At 44.5% G+C, this 20,237-nt stretch overlaps 1 protein-coding gene across 1 annotated transcript; it reads left to right on the top strand.

Annotated features, from left to right (window-relative positions):
- Positions 1 to 365: 365 nt before the first annotated feature.
- Positions 366 to 19,694, top strand: LOC115188641 (cytohesin-4). Its single transcript, XM_029747376.1, has 13 exons — positions 366 to 541; positions 2,718 to 2,800; positions 2,910 to 2,974; positions 3,418 to 3,484; positions 12,832 to 12,950; positions 14,253 to 14,333; positions 14,517 to 14,629; positions 14,744 to 14,892; positions 15,264 to 15,375; positions 15,796 to 15,872; positions 17,211 to 17,282; positions 17,443 to 17,597; positions 18,235 to 19,694. Exons 1-13 carry the CDS (start codon positions 523 to 525, stop codon positions 18,314 to 18,316), a joined length of 1,194 nt encoding a protein of 397 aa, XP_029603236.1. The 5' UTR covers positions 366 to 522; the 3' UTR covers positions 18,317 to 19,694.
- Positions 19,695 to 20,237: the final 543 nt, after the last annotated feature.

Here is a 20,237-nt window from a genome sequence, read left to right as displayed (position 1 = left end):
TGTATAAATAACTTTTGGGCCTTGTTGACTGAACTGTAATGTTAATTTAAAAACACTAGAGGGCGTTTTGGTGCAATTTATCCAGGAGGAACCGTTTTTTTCCCTCAGCCTGTTTTTGATTAATTCTGTTCAACGTGTCAATAACCACTTTGTGAAAGTCTATTTATGCATTACATACAATACAATAGCCTACTCGTCATTTTGTTTGATTATAAAAATTGTTTCATTTTCAAGTAAAACACTTCTTTAGTGTAAACTGTAACATAAATCTACATTGAGGCAGCTGCTACATCATTGCGGAAACGTCCACTTCTGTTCTGCAACTAGGCTCGAGCCTATAATGTGACGCGAGAGAGAGAGAGAGAGGGGTGTGTTGCAACAAGAGAATCTTGACTGTCACTTTACATTATTGAGCTGTGGAGTTTGCATGGATGACACCGGTTTGTTACTTTGTCATGTTTAAATACCTGTAGTCTATAGGGTCCGTAGGCTATCGAGTTTGACCGTTTCTCCTGTGTGCCAATGACCGATTGCCAAATGGGTAAGTTCACTTTTTAAGTTGTTATTGCACTTCAATTCACGGTCTAAAATGTTATTCTCACCTGTGAATAGAAGCATTGCTACCAAAAGTAATCATAGTGGTAGACATTTTTATCTTGAATTACCCTACCTGTTTATAACATTATTTAAAAGATGTTCTGCAAATTAGTGCACGTTTTCATGGTCTTGCAAGAGGAACTATTTCCTCTCCTTCCTTTCCACTGACATCACTCCTGTTTCGAAAGACTGAAGAATGACCATGGCAGAAAGGGGAATGGTGACACCTTTATGAATGAACGACTACTTCATGCTCAGTTGTCATGACACCTAAAAGGATAGAGGATTTATTGTAGCCTGAGCGACAGTCTGTTTGTGCTATCACACCAAGTCCTTGTCACTCATTGCCATGCCATAGCCAGGAGTTGGCTGGGAACTGGCTTGTTTTATTATGTGTTAGGAGAGGCGACATTTGAAATCCTTACATAAATGTGGCATCTCCAAACTTCATTTCCTTGAGATACAAAAAGGTTATTATGTAGCTAAATTGCATTTCTTGTTAAAATGCATTGGAAATGATTACATAAATATGTCATCCCAAAACTTCATTCCATGGAGTTACACAGATTATTCTGTAGCTAAATAGTATTTTGGTCATGTCAGTGTGTGTATTTCGGGTCATATTACAGGCTGTAGGAAGGGTGTTGAACAGAGGACTGGTGGTTAGCTGTTTAACAGCAGTATAATAGCCTGGATCTAACACTAACTAACCAAAACTGCTGCCTGTTGATATTTTTCTTTAACCTCTTAAGTTAGGGCCAACACCCTTCTCTGGTTCGCATGGATGCATGCCTACACACACACACACACACACACACACACACACACACACACACACGGTTACATCCCCCCACAACAATACTATGGCTCATGGTTGACATGCTTGGATGAAGATTAACAACGTGAGTTTGGTTAGACTTACAAAAGCTCTTTTCAGTTCTTTTATATTCCTCCTAATGCATTACTTTTCACAGCTTCACCAACATATAGAAAACACCGGAACATTGTGTGTATAAATATCTAGCCTACTACTAGCCTACTATAACTAAACTGGGTAATATCACATTCACTATCGCATTAACACAGTAGCTCATGCATTTGCATACCGCACACAAAGTTTGGAGCCGAGAGCTCATCAGGTAGGAGTATAGACAGACAGTTGTGGGATGAAGGGTTGTGAAAGAGAGAGTGGAAACACAATGTGACGGGATACCTGTGTGCTGTATCTGAAGGAGATGGAGATGGAGTTCCTATGAACGATACTAGTCATATTCTGGCCTTCTTCCTGTTCATTTGATGCTAAATCTCTCCTGTGGCCGGTTCAGTAGTTTGCCTGTAATGTGTTTTTCATATGGTTAAGCTTATCTTGCAGATGTAGGTAACAGGGATTTGTTTTTAACTGTAGGCCATCTGATGAGATGTTGTGGACTTCTGGCGCTTTTGAACGGACGCTTCTTCCTCTTCCTCCTCCATTTTACTCCTCTTTTTTTGTCATCATCTTCCTCATATTCTTCTTCTTCTCCTCTTTCTCCTCTTCTTTTTCAATCAACTCTCCTCCCTCTTCCTCCATCTATTCTCTCCTTCTCTTCCTCAATTTCTTCTCTCCTTCTCTTTCTCCATCTCCTTCTCTTCTCCCCCCTCCATCTCCTTCTCTTCTCCCCTACAGTGTCTCCACTACAGTATCTTCAGATAATAACCCTCCTGTTGTCGTGTCTCCACTACAGTATCTTCAGATAATAACCCTCCTGTTGTCGTGTCTCCACTACAGTATCTTCAGATAATAACCCTCCTGTTGTCGTGTCTCCACTACAGTATCTTCAGATAATAACCCTCCTGTTGACGTGTCTCCACTACAGTGTCTTCAGATAATAACCCTCCTGTTGTCGTGTCTCCACTACAGTGTCTTCAGATAATAACCCTCCTGTTGTCGTGTCTCCACTACAGTGTCTTCAGATAATAACCCTCCTGTTGTCGTGTCTCCACTACAGTATCTTCAGATAATAAACCTCCTGTTGTCGTGTCTCCACTACAGTATCTTCAGATAATAACCCTCCTGTTGACGTGTCTCCACTACAGTGTCTTCAGATAATAACCCTCCTGTTGTCGTGTCTCCACTACAGTTTCTTCAGATTTCACTGCAGATGAGAGGTTGGAGATCGAGAGCATGAAGATGCATAAGAAAGACCTGCTTGAGGACATCCAGGTAAACACACACACACACACACACACACACACACACACACACACACACACACACACACACACACACACACAGGTCTATGAATCACCCTTGTCTGAACATCCTTTTCCAGAAGCTAAAGATGGAGATTGACAAAGTCATGGCGGAAGTTCAAGACTTTGAGTCTACAGAGGAGAAGTGAGTGGTCTTTAATCTTTTATCCTTCCTAAACCATTATCACTGTTCCTCTTTTTTGAACCATTAGGCTTGTGCATTCCCTATTCATTCCCTAGTCATTCCCTATTCACCCCTTATTCATTCCCTATTCACCCCCTATTCATTCCCTATTCATTCCCTATTCACCCCCTATTCATCCCCTATTCATCCCCTAATCTGTTTATTCCTTATCCACCCTTTTCATATTTATGTTTTATCCTTTATTGACTATGTTGTCATCTTTTCTGAATGCATTATTCCTTGCTGATGAATCAGTTATTCACTAGTTGAACATGTCTTATTATTTCCTGTTCTGTAGCTAACAAACCATACAATGAATTACACCTACCTACTTCAGTGCATCGTATTTGTTTACAAGGTCATTTGTTAAGAAGGCAATCTGTTGTTGTTTTCTCTCTGTGCAGCAAAGTCCTTGAGAAAGGAAAGCAGTTCTCAAGCGGGAAGAAGAAATTCAACATGGACCCTAAAAAGGTGAGTGAACAAATGGCCTGTCATCGAGAGAGAGAGAGAGAGAGAGAGAGAGAACCGCATCCTGTCCCCTCTGAGTGGGGGGAGGAAATGTTGGGGGGGGGGGGGGGTTAGGAGCATGTGAGACCACCTACAAGTAAGTACACAGACACACTGAAGCCATGATGACATCATACTTGACCTATGAAACACATCTCTCTATAGGTAGGTTGTGGCTGGAACAAATTATTCATTTTTCCTCAATTCTTACAAGGTGTAGTGTGAGAGAGGGCTATAGTCCACTCATATCACCTTTGAATGTTTGGACACAGGAAAGTGGTTTGTTTGTGTGTGTGTGTGTGTGTGTGTGTGTGTGTGTGTGTGTGTGTGTGTGTGTGTGTGTGCGCGCCTGAGCCACCTTCTCAGGACAAACAGAGGCTCCACTATGGGCTTCCTTTCTGACAGGAAGATGCATCTCTCATAACATGTACACTATACAGCCAGCAGCAATGCCTTGTGGGTGTCTCATCAAGACAACGCACTGTGGTTAAAGTTCAACCACAGCATCATAGTTCATAGCTATGACAACCATCTCACAACATGCATCTGTTGTCACCGGGTACCTTCTATTCTCCTGGACTAGATACAGAGTTAGGTAAAGAACACCAGCTATCTGAGTCAAGGAAAGACATTGGTGGATTGTAAGGTGAGGTCTGAAGTTAAATCGTGTGTTACTGCTGGTCTGGTACAAAACCCTGCACTTACCACTAGCTCTCCAAGACTAGGGTTGGTGACCACTGCTCTAGTGGATAAAGCTATTTACAACCAGTAGATCACCAGGACTAGGGTTGGTGACCACTGCTCTACTGGATAAAGCTATTTACAACCAGTAGATCACCAAGACTAGGGTTGGTGACCACTGCTCTAGTGTCTAAAGCTATTTACAACCAGTAGATCACCAGGACTAGGGTTGGTGACCACTGCTCTAGTGTCTAAAGCTATTTACAACCAGTAGATTACCAGGACTAGGGTTGGTGACCACTGCTCTAGTGTCTAAAGCTATTTACAACCAGTAGATTACCAGGACTAGGGTTGGTGACCACTGCTCTAGTGGCTAAAGCTATTTACAACCAGTAGATTACCAAGACTAGGGTTGGTGACCAATGCTCTAGTGTCTAAAGCTATTTACAACCAGTAGATCACCAAGACTAGGGTTGGTGACCACTGCTCTAGTATCTAAAGCTATTTACAACCAGTAGATCACCAGGGCTAGGGTTGGTGACCACTGGTCTAGTGGCTAAAGCTATTTACAACCAGTAGATGACCAGGACTAGGGTTGGTGACCACTGCTCTAGTGGCTAAAGCTATTTACAACCAGTAGATTACCAAGACTAGGGTTGGTGACCACTGCTCTAGTGGCTAAATCTATTTACAACCAGTAGATTACCAGGACTAGGGTTGGTGACCACTGCTCTAGTTTCTAAAGCTATTTACAACCAGTAGATCACCAAGACTAGGGTTGGTGACCACTGCTCTAGTGTCTAAAGCTATTTACAACCAGTAGATCACCAGGACTAGGGTTGGTGACCACTGCTCTAGTGGATAAAGCTATTTACAACCAGTAGATCACCAAGACTAGGGTTGGTGACCACTGCTCTAGTGGATAAAGCTATTTACAACCAGTAGATTACCAAGACTAGGGTTGGTGACCACTGCTCTAGTGGATAAAACTATTTACAACCAGTAGATTACCAATACTAGGGTTGGTGACCACTGCTCTAGTGTCTAAAGCTATTTACAACCAGTAGATCACCAAGACTAGGGTTGGTGACCACTGCTCTAGTATCTAAAGCTATTTACAACCAGTAGATCACCAGGGCTAGGGTTGGTGACCACTGGTCTAGTGGCTAAAGCTATTTACAACCAGTAGATGACCAGGACTAGGGTTGGTGACCACTGCTCTAGTGGCTAAAGCTATTTACAACCAGTAGATTACCAGGACTAGGGTTGGTGACCACTGCTCTAGTGGATAAAGCTATTTACAACCAGTAGATCTCCAAGACTAGGGTTGGTGACCACTGGTCTAGTGGCTAAAGCTATTTACAACCAGTAGATTACCAAGACTAGGGTTGGTGACCACTGCTCTAGTGGCTAAAGCTATTTACAACCAGTAGATTACCAAGACTAGGGTTGGTGACCACTGCTCTAGTGGCTAAATCTATTTACAACCAGTAGATTACCAGGACTAGGGTTGGTGACCACTGCTCTAGTGTCTAAAGCTATTTACAACCAGTAGATCACCAGGGCTAGGGTTGGTGACCACTGCTCTAGTGTCTAAAGCTATTTACAACCAGTAGATTACCAGGGCTAGGGTTGGTGACCACTGCTCTAGTGGATAAAGCTATTTACAACCAGTAGATCACCAAGACTAGGGTTGGTGACCACTGCTCTAGTGTCTAAAGCTATTTACAACCAGTAGATCACCAAGACTAGGGTTGGTGACCACTGCTCTAGTGGATAAAGCTATTTACAACCAGTAGATTACCAAGACTAGGGTTGGTGACCACTGCTCTAGTGTCTAAAGCTATTTACAACCAGTAGATCACCAGGACTAGGGTTGGTGACCACTGCTCTAGTGTCTAAAGCTATTTACAACCAGTAGATCACCAAGACTAGGGTTGGTGACCACTGCTCTAGTGTCTAAAGCTATTTACAACCAGTAGATTACCAAGACTAGGGTTGGTGACCACTGCTCTAGTGTCTAAAGCTATTTACAACCAGTAGATCACCAAGACTAGGGTTGGTGACCACTGCTCTAGTGTCTAAAGCTATTTACAACCAGTAGATCACCAAGACTAGGGTTGGTGACCACTGCTCTAGTGTCTAAAGCTATTTACAACCAGTAGATCACCAGGACTAGGGTTGGTGACCACTGCTCTAGTGGATAAAGCTATTTACAACCAGTAGATCACCAAGACTAGGGTTGGTGACCACTGCTCTAGTGGATAAAGCTATTTACAACCAGTAGATTACCAAGACTAGGGTTGGTGACCACTGCTCTAGTGTCTAAAGCTATTTACAACCAGTAGATCACCAAGACTAGGGTTGGTGACCACTGCTCTAGTATCTAAAGCTATTTACAACCAGTAGATCACCAGGGCTAGGGTTGGTGACCACTGGTCTAGTGGCTAAAGCTATTTACAACCAGTACATGACCAGGACTAGGGTTGGTGACCACTGCTCTAGTGGCTAAAGCTATTTACAACCAGTAGATTACCAGGACTAGGGTTGGTGACCACTGCTCTAGTGGATAAAGCTATTTACAACCAGTAGATCTCCAAGACTAGGGTTGGTGACCACTGGTCTAGTGGCTAAAGCTATTTACAACCAGTAGATTACCAAGACTAGGGTTGGTGACCACTGCTCTAGTGGCTAAATCTATTTACAATTAGTAGATTACCAGGACTAGGGTTGGTGACCACTGCTCTAGTGTCTAAAGCTATTTACAACCAGTAGATCACCAGAGCTAGGGTTGGTGACCACTGCTCTAGTGGATAAAGCTATTTACAACCAGTAGATCACCAAGACTAGGGTTGGTGACCACTGCTCTAGTGTCTAAAGCTATTTACAACCAGTAGATCACCAAGACTAGGGTTGGTGACCACTGCTCTAGTGGATAAAGCTATTTACAACCAGTAGATTACCAAGACTAGGGTTGGTGACCACTGCTCTAGTGTCTAAAGCTATTTACAACCAGTAGATCACCAGGACTAGGGTTGGTGACCACTGCTCTAGTGTCTAAAGCTATTTACAACCAGTAGATCACCAAGACTAGGGTTGGTGACCACTGCTCTAGTGTCTAAAGCTATTTACAACCAGTAGATTACCAAGACTAGGGTTGGTGACCACTGCTCTAGTATCTAAAGCTATTTACAACCAGTAGATCACCAGGACTAGGGTTGGTGACCACTGCTCTAGTGGCTAAAGCTATTTACAACCAATAGATTACCAAGACTAGGGTTGGTGACCACTGCTCTAGTGTCTAAAGCTATTTACAACCAATAGATTATGAAGACTAGGGTTGGTGACCACTGCTCTAGTGGCTAAAGCTATTTACAACCAGTAGATCTCCAAGACTAGGGTTGGTGACCACTGCTCTAGTGGCTAAAGCTATTTACAACCAGTAGATTACCAGGACTAGGGTTGGTGACCACTGCTCTAGTGTCTAAAGCTATTTACAACCAGTAGATCACCAGGGCTAGGGTTGGTGACCACTGCTCTAGTGGATAAAGCTATTTACAACCAGTAGATCACCAAGACTAGGGTTGGTGACCACTGCTCTAGTGTCTAAAGCTATTTACAACCAGTAGATCACCAAGACTAGGGTTGGTGACCACTGCTCTAGTGGATAAAGCTATTTACAACCAGTAGATTACCAAGACTAGGGTTGGTGACCACTGCTCTAGTGTCTAAAGCTATTTACAACCAGTAGATCACCAGGACTAGGGTTGGTGACCACTGCTCTAGTGTCTAAAGCTATTTACAACCAGTAGATCACCAAGACTAGGGTTGGTGACCACTGCTCTAGTGTCTAAAGCTATTTACAACCAGTAGATTACCAAGACTAGGGTTGGTGACCACTGCTCTAGTATCTAAAGCTATTTACAACCAGTAGATCACCAGGACTAGGGTTGGTGACCACTGCTCTAGTGGCTTAAAGCTATTTACAACCAGTAGATTACCAAGACTAGGGTTGGTGACCACTGCTCTAGTGTCTAAAGCTATTTACAACCAATAGATTATGAAGACTAGGGTTGGTGACCACTGCTCTAGTGGATAAAGCTATTTACAACCAGTAGATCACCAAGACTAGGGTTGGTGACCACTGCTCTAGTGGCTAAAGCTATTTACAACCAGTAGATCACCAAGACTAGGGTTGGTGACCACTGCTCTAGTGTCTAAAGCTATTTACAACCAGTAGATCACCAAGACTAGGGTTGGTGACCACTGCTCTAGTGGCTAAAGCTATTTACAACCAGTAGATTACCAAGACTAGGGTTGGTGACCACTGCTCTAGTGGCTAAAGCTATTTACAACCAGTAGATCTCCAAGACTAGGGTTGGTGACCACTGCTCTAGTGGCTAAAGCTATTTACAACCAGTAGATCTCCAAGACTAGGGTTGGTGACCACTGCTCTAGTGTCTAAAGCTATTTACAACCAGTAGATCACCAAGACTAGGGTTGGTGACCACTGCTCTAGTGTCTAAAGCTATTTACAACCAGTAGATCACCAAGACTAGGGTTGGTGACCACTGCTCTAGTGTTTAAAGCTATTTACAACCAGTAGATCACCAAGACTAGGGTTGGTGACCACTGCTCTAGTGGCTAAAGCTATTTACAACCAGTAGATTACCAAGACTAGGGTTGGTGACCACTGCTCTAGTGTCTAAAGCTATTTACAACCAGTAGATCACCAGGACTAGGGTTGGTGACCACTGCTCTAGTGGCTAAAGCTATTTACAACCAGTAGATTACCAAGACTAGGGTTGGTGACCACTGCTCTAGTGTCTAAAGCTATTTACAACCAGTAGATCTCCAAGACTAGGGTTGGTGACCACTGCTCTAGTGGCTAAAGCTATTTACAACCAGTAGATCTCCAAGACTAGGGTTGGTGACCACTGCTCTAGTGTCTAAAGCTATTTACAACCAGTAGATCACCAAGACTAGGGTTGGTGACCACTGCTCTAGTGTCTAAAGCTATTTACAACCAGTAGATCACCAAGACTAGGGTTGGTGACCACTGCTCTAGTGTCTAAAGCTATTTACAACCAGTAGATCACCAAGACTAGGGTTGGTGACCACTGCTCTAGTGGATAAAGCTATTTACAACCAGTAGATTACCAAGACTAGGGTTGGTGACCACTGCTCTAGTGTCTAAAGCTATTTACAACCAGTAGATCACCAAGACTAGGGTTGGTGACCACTGCTCTAGTGTCTAAAGCTATTTACAAACCAGTAGATCACCAAGACTAGGGTTGGTGACCACTGCTCTAGTGTCTAAAGCTATTTACAACCAGTAGATTACCAAGACTAGGGTTGGTGACCACTGCTCTAGTATCTAAAGCTATTTACAACCAGTAGATCACCAGGACTAGGGTTGGTGACCACTGCTCTAGTGGCTAAAGCTATTTACAACCAATAGATTACCAAGACTAGGGTTGGTGACCACTGCTCTAGTGTCTAAAGCTATTTACAACCAATAGATTATGAAGACTAGGGTTGGTGACCACTGCTCTAGTGGATAAAGCTATTTACAACCAGTAGATCACCAAGACTAGGGTTGGTGACCACTGCTCTAGTGGCTAAAGCTATTTACAACCAGTAGATCACCAAGACTAGGGTTGGTGACCACTGCTCTAGTGTCTAAAGCTATTTACAACCAGTAGATCACCAAGACTAGGGTTGGTGACCACTGCTCTAGTGGCTAAAGCTATTTACAACCAGTAGATTACCAAGACTAGGGTTGGTGACCACTGCTCTAGTGGCTAAAGCTATTTACAACCAGTAGATCTCCAAGACTAGGGTTGGTGACCACTGCTCTAGTGGCTAAAGCTATTTACAACCAGTAGATCTCCAAGACTAGGGTTGGTGACCACTGCTCTAGTGTCTAAAGCTATTTACAACCAGTAGATCACGAAGACTAGGGTTGGTGACCACTGCTCTAGTGTCTAAAGCTATTTACAACCAGTAGATCACCAAGACTAGGGTTGGTGACCACTGCTCTAGTGTTTAAAGCTATTTACAACCAGTAGATCACCAAGACTAGGGTTGGTGACCACTGCTCTAGTGGCTAAAGCTATTTACAACCAGTAGATTACCAAGACTAGGGTTGGTGACCACTGCTCTAGTGTCTAAAGCTATTTACAACCAGTAGATCACCAAGACTAGGGTTGGTGACCACTGCTCTAGTGTCTAAAGCTATTTACAACCAGTAGATCACCAGGACTAGGGTTGGTGACCACTGCTCTAGTGGATAAAGCTATTTACAACCAGTAGATCACCAAGACTAGGGTTGGTGACCACTGCTCTAGTGGATAAAGCTATTTACAACCAGTAGATTACCAAGACTAGGGTTGGTGACCACTGCTCTAGTGGATAAAACTATTTACAACCAGTAGATTACCAAGACTAGGGTTGGTGACCACTGCTCTAGTGTCTAAAGCTATTTACAACCAGTAGATCACCAAGACTAGGGTTGGTGACCACTGCTCTAGTATCTAAAGCTATTTACAACCAGTAGATCACCAGGGCTAGGGTTGGTGACCACTGGTCTAGTGGCTAAAGCTATTTACAACCAGTAGATGACCAGGACTAGGGTTGGTGACCACTGCTCTAGTGGCTAAAGCTATTTACAACCAGTAGATTACCAGGACTAGGGTTGGTGACCACTGCTCTAGTGGATAAAGCTATTTACAACCAGTAGATCTCCAAGACTAGGGTTGGTGACCACTGGTCTAGTGGCTAAAGCTATTTACAACCAGTAGATTACCAAGACTAGGGTTGGTGACCACTGCTCTAGTGGCTAAAGCTATTTACAACCAGTAGATTACCAAGACTAAGGTTGGTGACCACTGCTCTAGTGGCTAAATCTATTTACAACCAGTAGATTACCAGGACTAGGGTTGGTGACCACTGCTCTAGTGTCTAAAGCTATTTACAACCAGTAGATCACCAGAGCTAGGGTTGGTGACCACTGCTCTAGTGTCTAAAGCTATTTACAACCAGTAGATTACCAGGGCTAGGGTTGGTGACCACTGCTCTAGTGGATAAAGCTATTTACAACCAGTAGATCACCAAGACTAGGGTTGGTGACCACTGCTCTAGTGTCTAAAGCTATTTACAACCAGTAGATCACGAAGACTAGGGTTGGTGACCACTGCTCTAGTGGCTAAAGCTATTTACAACCAGTAGATTACCAAGACTAGGGTTGGTGACCACTGCTCTAGTGGCTAAAGCTATTTACAACCAGTAGATCTCCAAGACTAGGGTTGGTGACCACTGCTCTAGTGGCTAAAGCTATTTAGTTGACTATTGACACAGAATGTAACTTTTCCCCTCAGTTACAGTGCTGATGAGAAAGAGGAAGAGATATTGAGCTTTAAGGAATAGTGATTTTAAAAAAACGGTGCCCTAATTCCATCTCAAGCTTTTAGGAAGTCTAGTCAAACAGATGGAATCTATGAGATCATTCTGAAACAAGACAAATAACAGCATTTAACAACCAATCACAGATCGGAAGGCCGGTGTGTCTGTGTATGTGTGTGTTACTCACTCTTATCACTGCAAAAGCTATATAAAAGTGTTATATTTAAAGTGTTTTATAGTATCTGACTGACTGATTGTCTAAATCAAATCAAATCAAATGTATTTATAAAGCCCTTCTTACATCAGCTGATATCTCAAAGTGCTGTACAGAAACCCAGCCTAAAACCCCAAACAGCAAGCAATGCAGGTGTAGAAGCACGGTGGCTAGGAAAAACTCCCTAGAAAGGCCAAAACCTAGGAAGAAACCTGGAGAGGAACCAGGCTCTGAGGGATGGTCAGTCCTCTTCTGGCTGTGCCGGGTGGAGATTATAACAGAACATGGCCAAGATGTTCACATTTTCATAGATGCAGGGTAATAATAATCACAGCAGGGTAATAATACAGCAGGGTAATAAGCAGGGTAACAGCAGGGTAATAATAATCACAGTGGTTGTCGAGGGTGCAACAGGTCAGCACCTCAGGAGTAAATGTCAGTTGGCTTTTCATAGCCGATCATTGAGAGTATCTCTACCGCTCTTGCTGTCTCTAGAGAGTTGAAAAAAGCAGGTCTGGGACAGGTAGCATGTCCGGTGAACAGGTCAGGGTTCCATAGCCGCAGGCAGAACAGTTGAAACTGGAGCAGCAGCACGGCCAGGTGGACTGGGGACAGCAAGGAGTCATCATGCCAGGTAGTCCTGTGACATGGTCCTAGGGCTCAGGTCCTCCGAGAGAGAGAAAGAAAGAAAGAAAGAGAGAAAGAGAATTAGAGAGAGCATACTTAAATTTACACAGGAAACCGGATAAGACAGGAGAAATACTCCAGATATAACAGACTGATCCTAGCCCCCCGACACATAAACTACTGCAGCATAAATACTGGAGGCTGAGACAGGAGGGGACATGAGGGGAGAAAGGAGGGGTCAGCAGACACTGTGGCCCCCTCCGATGTTGCCCCCGGACATTGACTGGTTGATGTATTTGTTAATTGACTGGTTGATGTATTGGTTAATTGACTGGTTGATGTATTGGTTAATTGGTTAATTCATGTCTGTTTTACATCATTCTAGGGTATAAACTACCTGGTAGAGAACAAGCTTCTGGAGAGGAACCCTCAGCCAATAGCAGAGTTCCTTTACAAGGAGGAGGGGCTCAATAAGACTGCTATTGGAGACTACCTGGGAGAGAGGTACAGTAGGGACATGGTTATGATGATGATGATGATGGTGATGGTTGTGGTGATGATGATGATGATGGTGGTGATGATGGTGGTGATGGTAGTGATGATGGTGGTTGTGGTAATGATGATGATGATGATGATGGTGGTGGTGGTGATGATGATGATGGTGGTGGTGGTGGTGGTGGTGGTGATGATGATGATGGTGGTGATGATGGTGGTGATGGTGATGATGATGATGGTGGTGGTGATGATGGTGATGATGGTGGTTGTGGTAATGATGGTGATGATGGTGGTTGTGGTAATGATGATGATGATGGTGATAATGATGATGATGATGATGATGGTGATGGTGGTTGTAGTAATGATGATGATGGTGGTGATGATGGTGGTGATGACAGTGATGATGGTGGTGGTGATGATGATGATGATGGTGGGGGTGATGGTGATGATGATGATGGTGGGGGTGATGGTGATGATGTGATGGTGGTGGTGGTGATGGTGGTGGTGATGATGATGATGATGATGATGGTGGTGGTGATGATGATGATGATGGTGGTGGTGGTGATGATGATGATGGTGGTGATGGTGATGATGGTGATGATGATGGTGGTGATGATGGTGGTGATGGTAGTGATGATGGTGGTTGTGGTAATGATGATGATGATGATGATGGTGGTGGTGGTGATGATGATGATGGTGGTGGTGGTGGTGGTGGTGGTGATGATGATGATGGTGGTGATGATGGTGGTGATGGTGATGATGATGATGGTGGTGGTGATGATGGTGATGATGGTGGTTGTGGTAATGATGGTGATGATGGTGGTTGTGGTAATGATGATGATGATGGTGATAATGATGATGATGATGATGATGGTGATGGTGGTTGTAGTAATGATGATGATGGTGGTGATGATGGTGGTGATGACAGTGATGATGGTGGTGGTGATGATGATGATGATGGTGGGGGTGATGGTGATGATGTGATGGTGGTGGTGGTGATGGTGGTGGTGATGATGATGATGATGATGATGGTGGTGGTGATGATGATGATGATGGTGGTGGTGGTGATGATGATGATGGTGGTGATGGTGATGATGGTGATGATGATGGTGGTGGTGATGATGATGATGGTGATGATGGTGATGATGATGATGATGGTGATGATGATGAAGCAGCGATGGCTGAGGGGAGAGGATAAAGGGGGAGATATTCGAGGAGTTGGGAGATACTGAAGTCATATCAATAATAATATGATGATAGCTCTTGTAGTTAGTGTCTCCCCGTCTGCTCAGTCTGCTTGTGTCTTTACAGAGAAGACCTCCACCTCCAGACACTGAAAGCCTTTGTGGACCTCCATGAGTTCTCAGACCTCAACCTGGTACAGGCACTGAGGTAGGTTGACAGACTGTTCATCAACTAACCTTTCAATTCTCAGCTATGTTAAAATGACAGAATACATTTGGTCAAATAACTGTAGATGATTTGGGCTGAAGTTGTAGTCTGAAGGCAGAACACAGGAGCTCTGTGAGCCTGACTGGTCTGAACCCCCTGTCTGAATGTGTCTGTATGTCTCAGGCAGTTCCTGTGGAGTTTCCGTCTGCCCGGCGAGGCTCAGAAGATTGACCGCATGATGGAGACCTTCGCCACACGCTACTGTGACTGTAACACTGAAGTCTTTCAGTCTACAGGTGTGTGTGTGTGTGTGTGTGTGTGTGTGTGTAGATGTACTGTATGTGTTCTCATTTCCCTGAAATAACAATATAAACTGTGTATAATGTCTACATTTCTCTGTGTTCCCTCAGACACCTGCTACATCCTGTCGTTTGCCATCATCATGTTGAACACCAGCCTCCACAACCCCAACGTGAAGGACAAGACCCCTCTAGAGAGATTCATCTCTATGAACAGAGGCATCAACAACGGAGGGGACCTGCCCAATGAGCTGCTCACGGTGAGACACAACAGCCAATCAGAGAGGCCACATAGGTCACATCATCAGGAAGTAGTAGTTCATTGACCAATGAGATGTTCATGGCGAGACACAGCAGCCAATCAGAGAGGCCACATAGGTCACATGATCAGGAAGTAGTAGTTGGTTGACCAATGAGATGTGTATGGTGAGAAACACCAGACATTCACAGTTTTCATATAGGTCACATGACCCTGAAGTATTGGGATCGGCCGCTATCTAGCTATGGGGTTTGGTTTGAATTCTACCTTGATAGCGGTGGAAAAATGTAGTTGCATAAAAACTAAACATATGTCAAACCAGGAAATGGCCCTTACCTCATCAGCTGGCTTCTCTGCTGTCTCCCTCTTCAGAAACTGTACGACAGCATCAGGAACGAGCCCTTTAAAATCCCAGAGGATGATGGGAACGACCTGACTCACACCTTCTTCAACCCCGACAGGGAGGGATGGCTCCTCAAACTAGGTGAGACACCCAACAACATGGTCATGATATAATTTAGCTGATATACTTCTTAAATACTGTTGCTCCTTGGGGAGCTCCGTCCTTCACAGATATCCAGAGATGTTATTAGCTGATATACTTCTTAAATACTGTTGCTCCTTGGGGAGCTCTGTCCTTCACAGATATCCAGAGATGTTATTAGCTGATATACTTCTTAAATACTGTTGCTCCTTGAGGAGCTCCGTCCTTCACAGATATCCAGAGATGTTATTAGCTGATTTACAACTCACACCTGGAACATTAAAAGCCAGCACCGACCCTTTCCTGTTCGACTCTGTAGTGTAGTGGATCAAAGCAACAGTAGGATGCCGTCTAGATAGTAAACAGACCAAAACCGTAGCATATCTAGAGTATTTCAGATGTGTGTGTTTGGTTGGTCAGGAGGCAGAGTGAAGACGTGGAAGAGGAGATGGTTCATCCTGACTGACAACTGCCTCTACTATTTTGAGTACACCACTGTAAGTCTACTATTTTGAGTACACCACTGTAAGTCTACTTTTTTGAGTACACCACTGTAAGTCTACTATTTTGAGAACACCACTGTAAGTCTACTATTTTGAGAACACCACTGTAAGTCTACTATTTTGAGTACACCCCTGTAAGTCTACTATTTTGAGTACACCACTGTAAGTCTACTATTTTGAGAACACCACTGTAAGTCTACTATTTTGAGTACACCACTGTAAGTCTCTCCTACCTGCCTACTCCTCTATGTCCATCCCTCTGTCCATCTCACTGACCCCTTTCAATACCTCTCCATTCCTCCTTTAAGTTCATCTACATCTCTCATCCCCTTCTCCTTTCTTCCTTTCTAACTTTCCTATTGCTTTTCATCCCTCCATCTTCTTCCCCGCCCAATGAAAACATTCCCTCTGCATCGGTTATATCCCTCCATACCCCTCCTTCCTTGGTCCCTTCCTCCATCCCTCCCTCTCTAACCTCCTTCCTCTAACCTCATCTCTCTCTACAGGACAAGGAGCCCAGAGGCATCATCCCTCCCTCTCTAACCTCCTTCCTCTAACCTCATCTCTCTCTACAGGACAAGGAGCCCAGAGGCATCATCCCTCCCTCTCTAACCTCCTTCCTCTAACCTCATCTCTCTCTACAGGACAAGGAGCCCAGAGGCATCATCCCTCGCTCTCTAACCTCCTTCCTTCCTCTAACCTCATCTCTCTCTACAGGACAAGGAGCCCAGAGGCATCATCCCTCCCTCTCTAACCTCCTTCCTCTAACCTCATCTCTCTCTACAGGACAAGGAGCCCAGAGGCATCATCCCTCCCCCTCTAACCTCATCTCTCTCTACAGGACAAGGAGCCCAGAGGCATCATCCCTCGCTCTCTAACCTCCTTCCTTCCTCTAACCTCATCTCTCTCTACAGGACAAGGAGCCCAGAGGCATCATCCCTCCCTCTCTAACCTCCTTCCTCTAACCTCATCTCTCTCTACAGGACAAGGAGCCCAGAGGCATCATCCCTCCCTCTCTAACCTCCTTCCTCTAACCTCATCTCTCTCTACAGGACAAGGAGCCCAGAGGCATCATCCCTCGCTCTCTAACCTCCTTCCTCTAACCTCATCTCTCTCTACAGGACAAGGAGCCCAGAGGCATCATCCCTCGCTCTCTAACCTCCTTCCTCTAACCTCATCTCTCTACAGGACAAGGAGCCCAGAGGCATCATCCCTCGCTCTCTAACCTCCTTCCTTCCTCTAACCTCATCTCTCTACAGGACAAGGAGCCCAGAGGCATCATCCCTCGCTCTCTAACCTCCTTCCTTCTTCTAACCTCATCTCTCTCTACAGGACAAGGAGCCCAGAGGCATCATCCCTCTGGAGAACCTGTGTGTGAGAGAGGTGGTGTATGCACGCAAACCGGTAAGAATACAATACCCTTAGACACTCATCCTTCAGTGTGTGCGTGTGTGTGGGAAAGAGTGTGAAAGAGAGAGGACCAGTAAGAATGCACTACTCACCCTTACTTATCCTTCCGTGTGATTGACTTGATTGCTCCTGTCTGTCTCTCTGTGTTCCTCAGTACTGTCTGGAGCTGTATAACCCCAACAGCAGGGGTCAGAAGATCAAGGCGTGTAAGACAGAGACAGACGGCAGAGTGGTGGAGGGGAAACACCAGTCGTACATGATCTGTGCTGCTACCGCCGAGGAACGAGACACATGGATAGAGAGCATCAGGTACGTAGAACGCCTGGAAGAATACACTGGTGGGAGGAGCTATAGGAGGACGAGCTCATTGTATTGGCTGGAATGGCATCTATGGAACGGAGTCAAACCTGTGGTTCCCATGTGTTTTGATGTGTTTGATACCGTTCAATGTATTCTATTCCAGCCATTACAATGAGCCCATCCTCCTATTGCTCCTCCCAGTTCCACCACACACACACACACACACACACAGAGATAGACAACACAGTGACTAGGGTCTGGCTTCAATGATGGACTCTTTTGGCAGAGAGCAACTATGTCACTGCCTACATCGATAACAACATTTTAAAAATTCCTGGGAGTCTCCCGACCAATCAGGAGGCAGACATGCCAGAACGTCGCGATTCAAAACCAAAGTTTGCAGGCCAAACCTTTGCAGTGGTTTTAGTGAAGGTAGTTTGCCACTTGCGAAATGCACTCATTATAAAGAACCTCTGTGGTCTCCATCTTGCCAGCTACTATTTAGTATTTGGTTTAAGCGGTAGAGCAGTGACCTAGGCAGTGACGTACTGTAGTTCCTCTATGTTGCCTAGGTTGGGCGTTTAGAGGCTCCACACGCTCTCACAACACCAATAACAACCCAACATCCTGTTATCTCACGTTACAGAGCCAGCATCACCAAGGACCCCTTCTATGACCTGGTGTCGGTGCGTAAGAAGAAGGTGATCAACCAGGCTCCCCAAGACTGAGACAGGACAGCACCCCCTGTGGATCAATCACAGTACTGCATTACAGAGGGAGATGGAACCCCTACAGCAAATAGTTCAATCAATAGACTTTGGTTCAGGTTCAGTGGAACTGACTAAGCATTGGGAACCTGGACACTTTCAACAGTGAGAATGAGGACTTTCTACCTTAAAAAGGAATTAGAAATGAACTTTTGTCATAATGAGATTTGAGGGATCATTTTTTGTTGTTGCAAGAAGAGTTTCTGAGAAGACTGCTGGGGGAAAGACTGATTTGGACTTTTATCTGGATTAAAAGGGTGGAACTGTGGACTGTCTGGAAGAGTGACTTCTCATTTGAACCACGGCCGTGTCAAAGGACTTCCTTCTTATCCTGTGAGATGAAATACTGTCATTGTCAACAGCTGTCAACGTGACCTGTACATACTGTTTGTTGATAAGGTGACAGAAGCGAAGCCAAGAGAGCGGTTTCTCATGTGTACATACCGCAGATAGATACGACCTCAAGCATGGCTGATTCCACCTACTGTCCTTGTATGACTCTTTGATTGTGTCCCAAATGGTGCCCTATTCTCTATACAGTGCACTACTTTCCACCAGAGCCTTATGGACCCTGGTCAAAAGTGGTGCACTAAATAGGGAATAGGGTACCATTTGAGATGCAGACCTTGTCTGCTGTTATAAGACCTCTGTGTCTTTGGTTTATCATACCTGTTCTATGTACTGGATGTACATCATGCTAATAGATACCACCTCCAACGTTGCTGGCTTCACCAACTGTACTAGGGCGGCAGGTAGCCTAGTGGTTAAGAGTATTGGGCCAGTACCCACGAGGCTGCTGGTTCGAATCCCCGAGCCCCCTAGGTGAAAATCTTTTGATGTGCGCTTGACCCATAATGCTCCTGTAAATTACTCTGGATAAGAGTGTCTGTTAAATGACTGAAATGTATTTGTCTCTGTATGCTAATACTGTAGAGAGGATCTCTGAGTCGCCTGGTTATTGTATCTGTTCTGTCTCTATGTCTATAGATGAGACTGTATTGGTTAGAGAGAGAAACCATCACATCTCACCAGGAAGTCAACACAGTATTTATATCACAGAGGTGAATAGAGATAGCATGCAAACACACAAAGAACTCTTCTGTCACTGTCATGCCATACAAGCACCAAACACACACAGAACCTGGGAGTACATATACAGAACCTGGGAGTACATATACAGAACCTGGGAGTACATATACAGAACCTGGGAGTACATATACAGAACCTGGGAGTACATATACAGAACCTGGGAGTACTACCATGTTCTTCTATTCATGTTTTTTTTTAATCTTGTTCCTTAATTGTTCAATTGATTATTTAATAAATGGCATAGAAAGGCCATTGTGAACATGTCCGATTACTGGGTGGTAGTTGCCTGTAAGCACAGATCTAGGATCAGCTCCCTTTCTCCCAGTCCTATTCTCAACCATCAGAGTTAATGTTAAACTGACCTTAGATCAGTGGTCAGGGGCAAATCCACCAGTAGGGTGAGAGCAGTAAGTTCTGTTTTCAGTCAGAAGGAAAGGGACACCTGCATGTTCCAGTTGAACACACACACACACACACACACACACACACACACACACACACACACAGACACACACACACACACACACACACACACACACACAGGTTCCTCTATCTCTCACTTCCTCTTACTGTTTGTTGTGTGTGTGTGTGTGTGTGTGTGTGTGTGTGTGTGTGTGTGTGTGTGTGTGTGTATGTGTGTGTGTGTGTGTGTGTGTGTGTGTGTGGACGTGTTTAACTATTCTTGAATAGTAAAGAATAGTAAACAAACAAAAATGTGACCAATTGGGGACATTTTGTTCATCTCCACGAGGTCAAATGCTATTTCTAGGGGGTTTAGGGTTAAGGTTAGAGT

The sequence above is a fragment of the Salmo trutta genome, unplaced genomic scaffold (assembly GCF_901001165.1).
Source record: "Salmo trutta unplaced genomic scaffold, fSalTru1.1, whole genome shotgun sequence".
In the NCBI taxonomy this organism is placed as follows: Eukaryota; Metazoa; Chordata; class Actinopteri; order Salmoniformes; family Salmonidae; genus Salmo; species Salmo trutta.
This window is presented reverse-complemented; position numbering and strand designations above follow the sequence as displayed.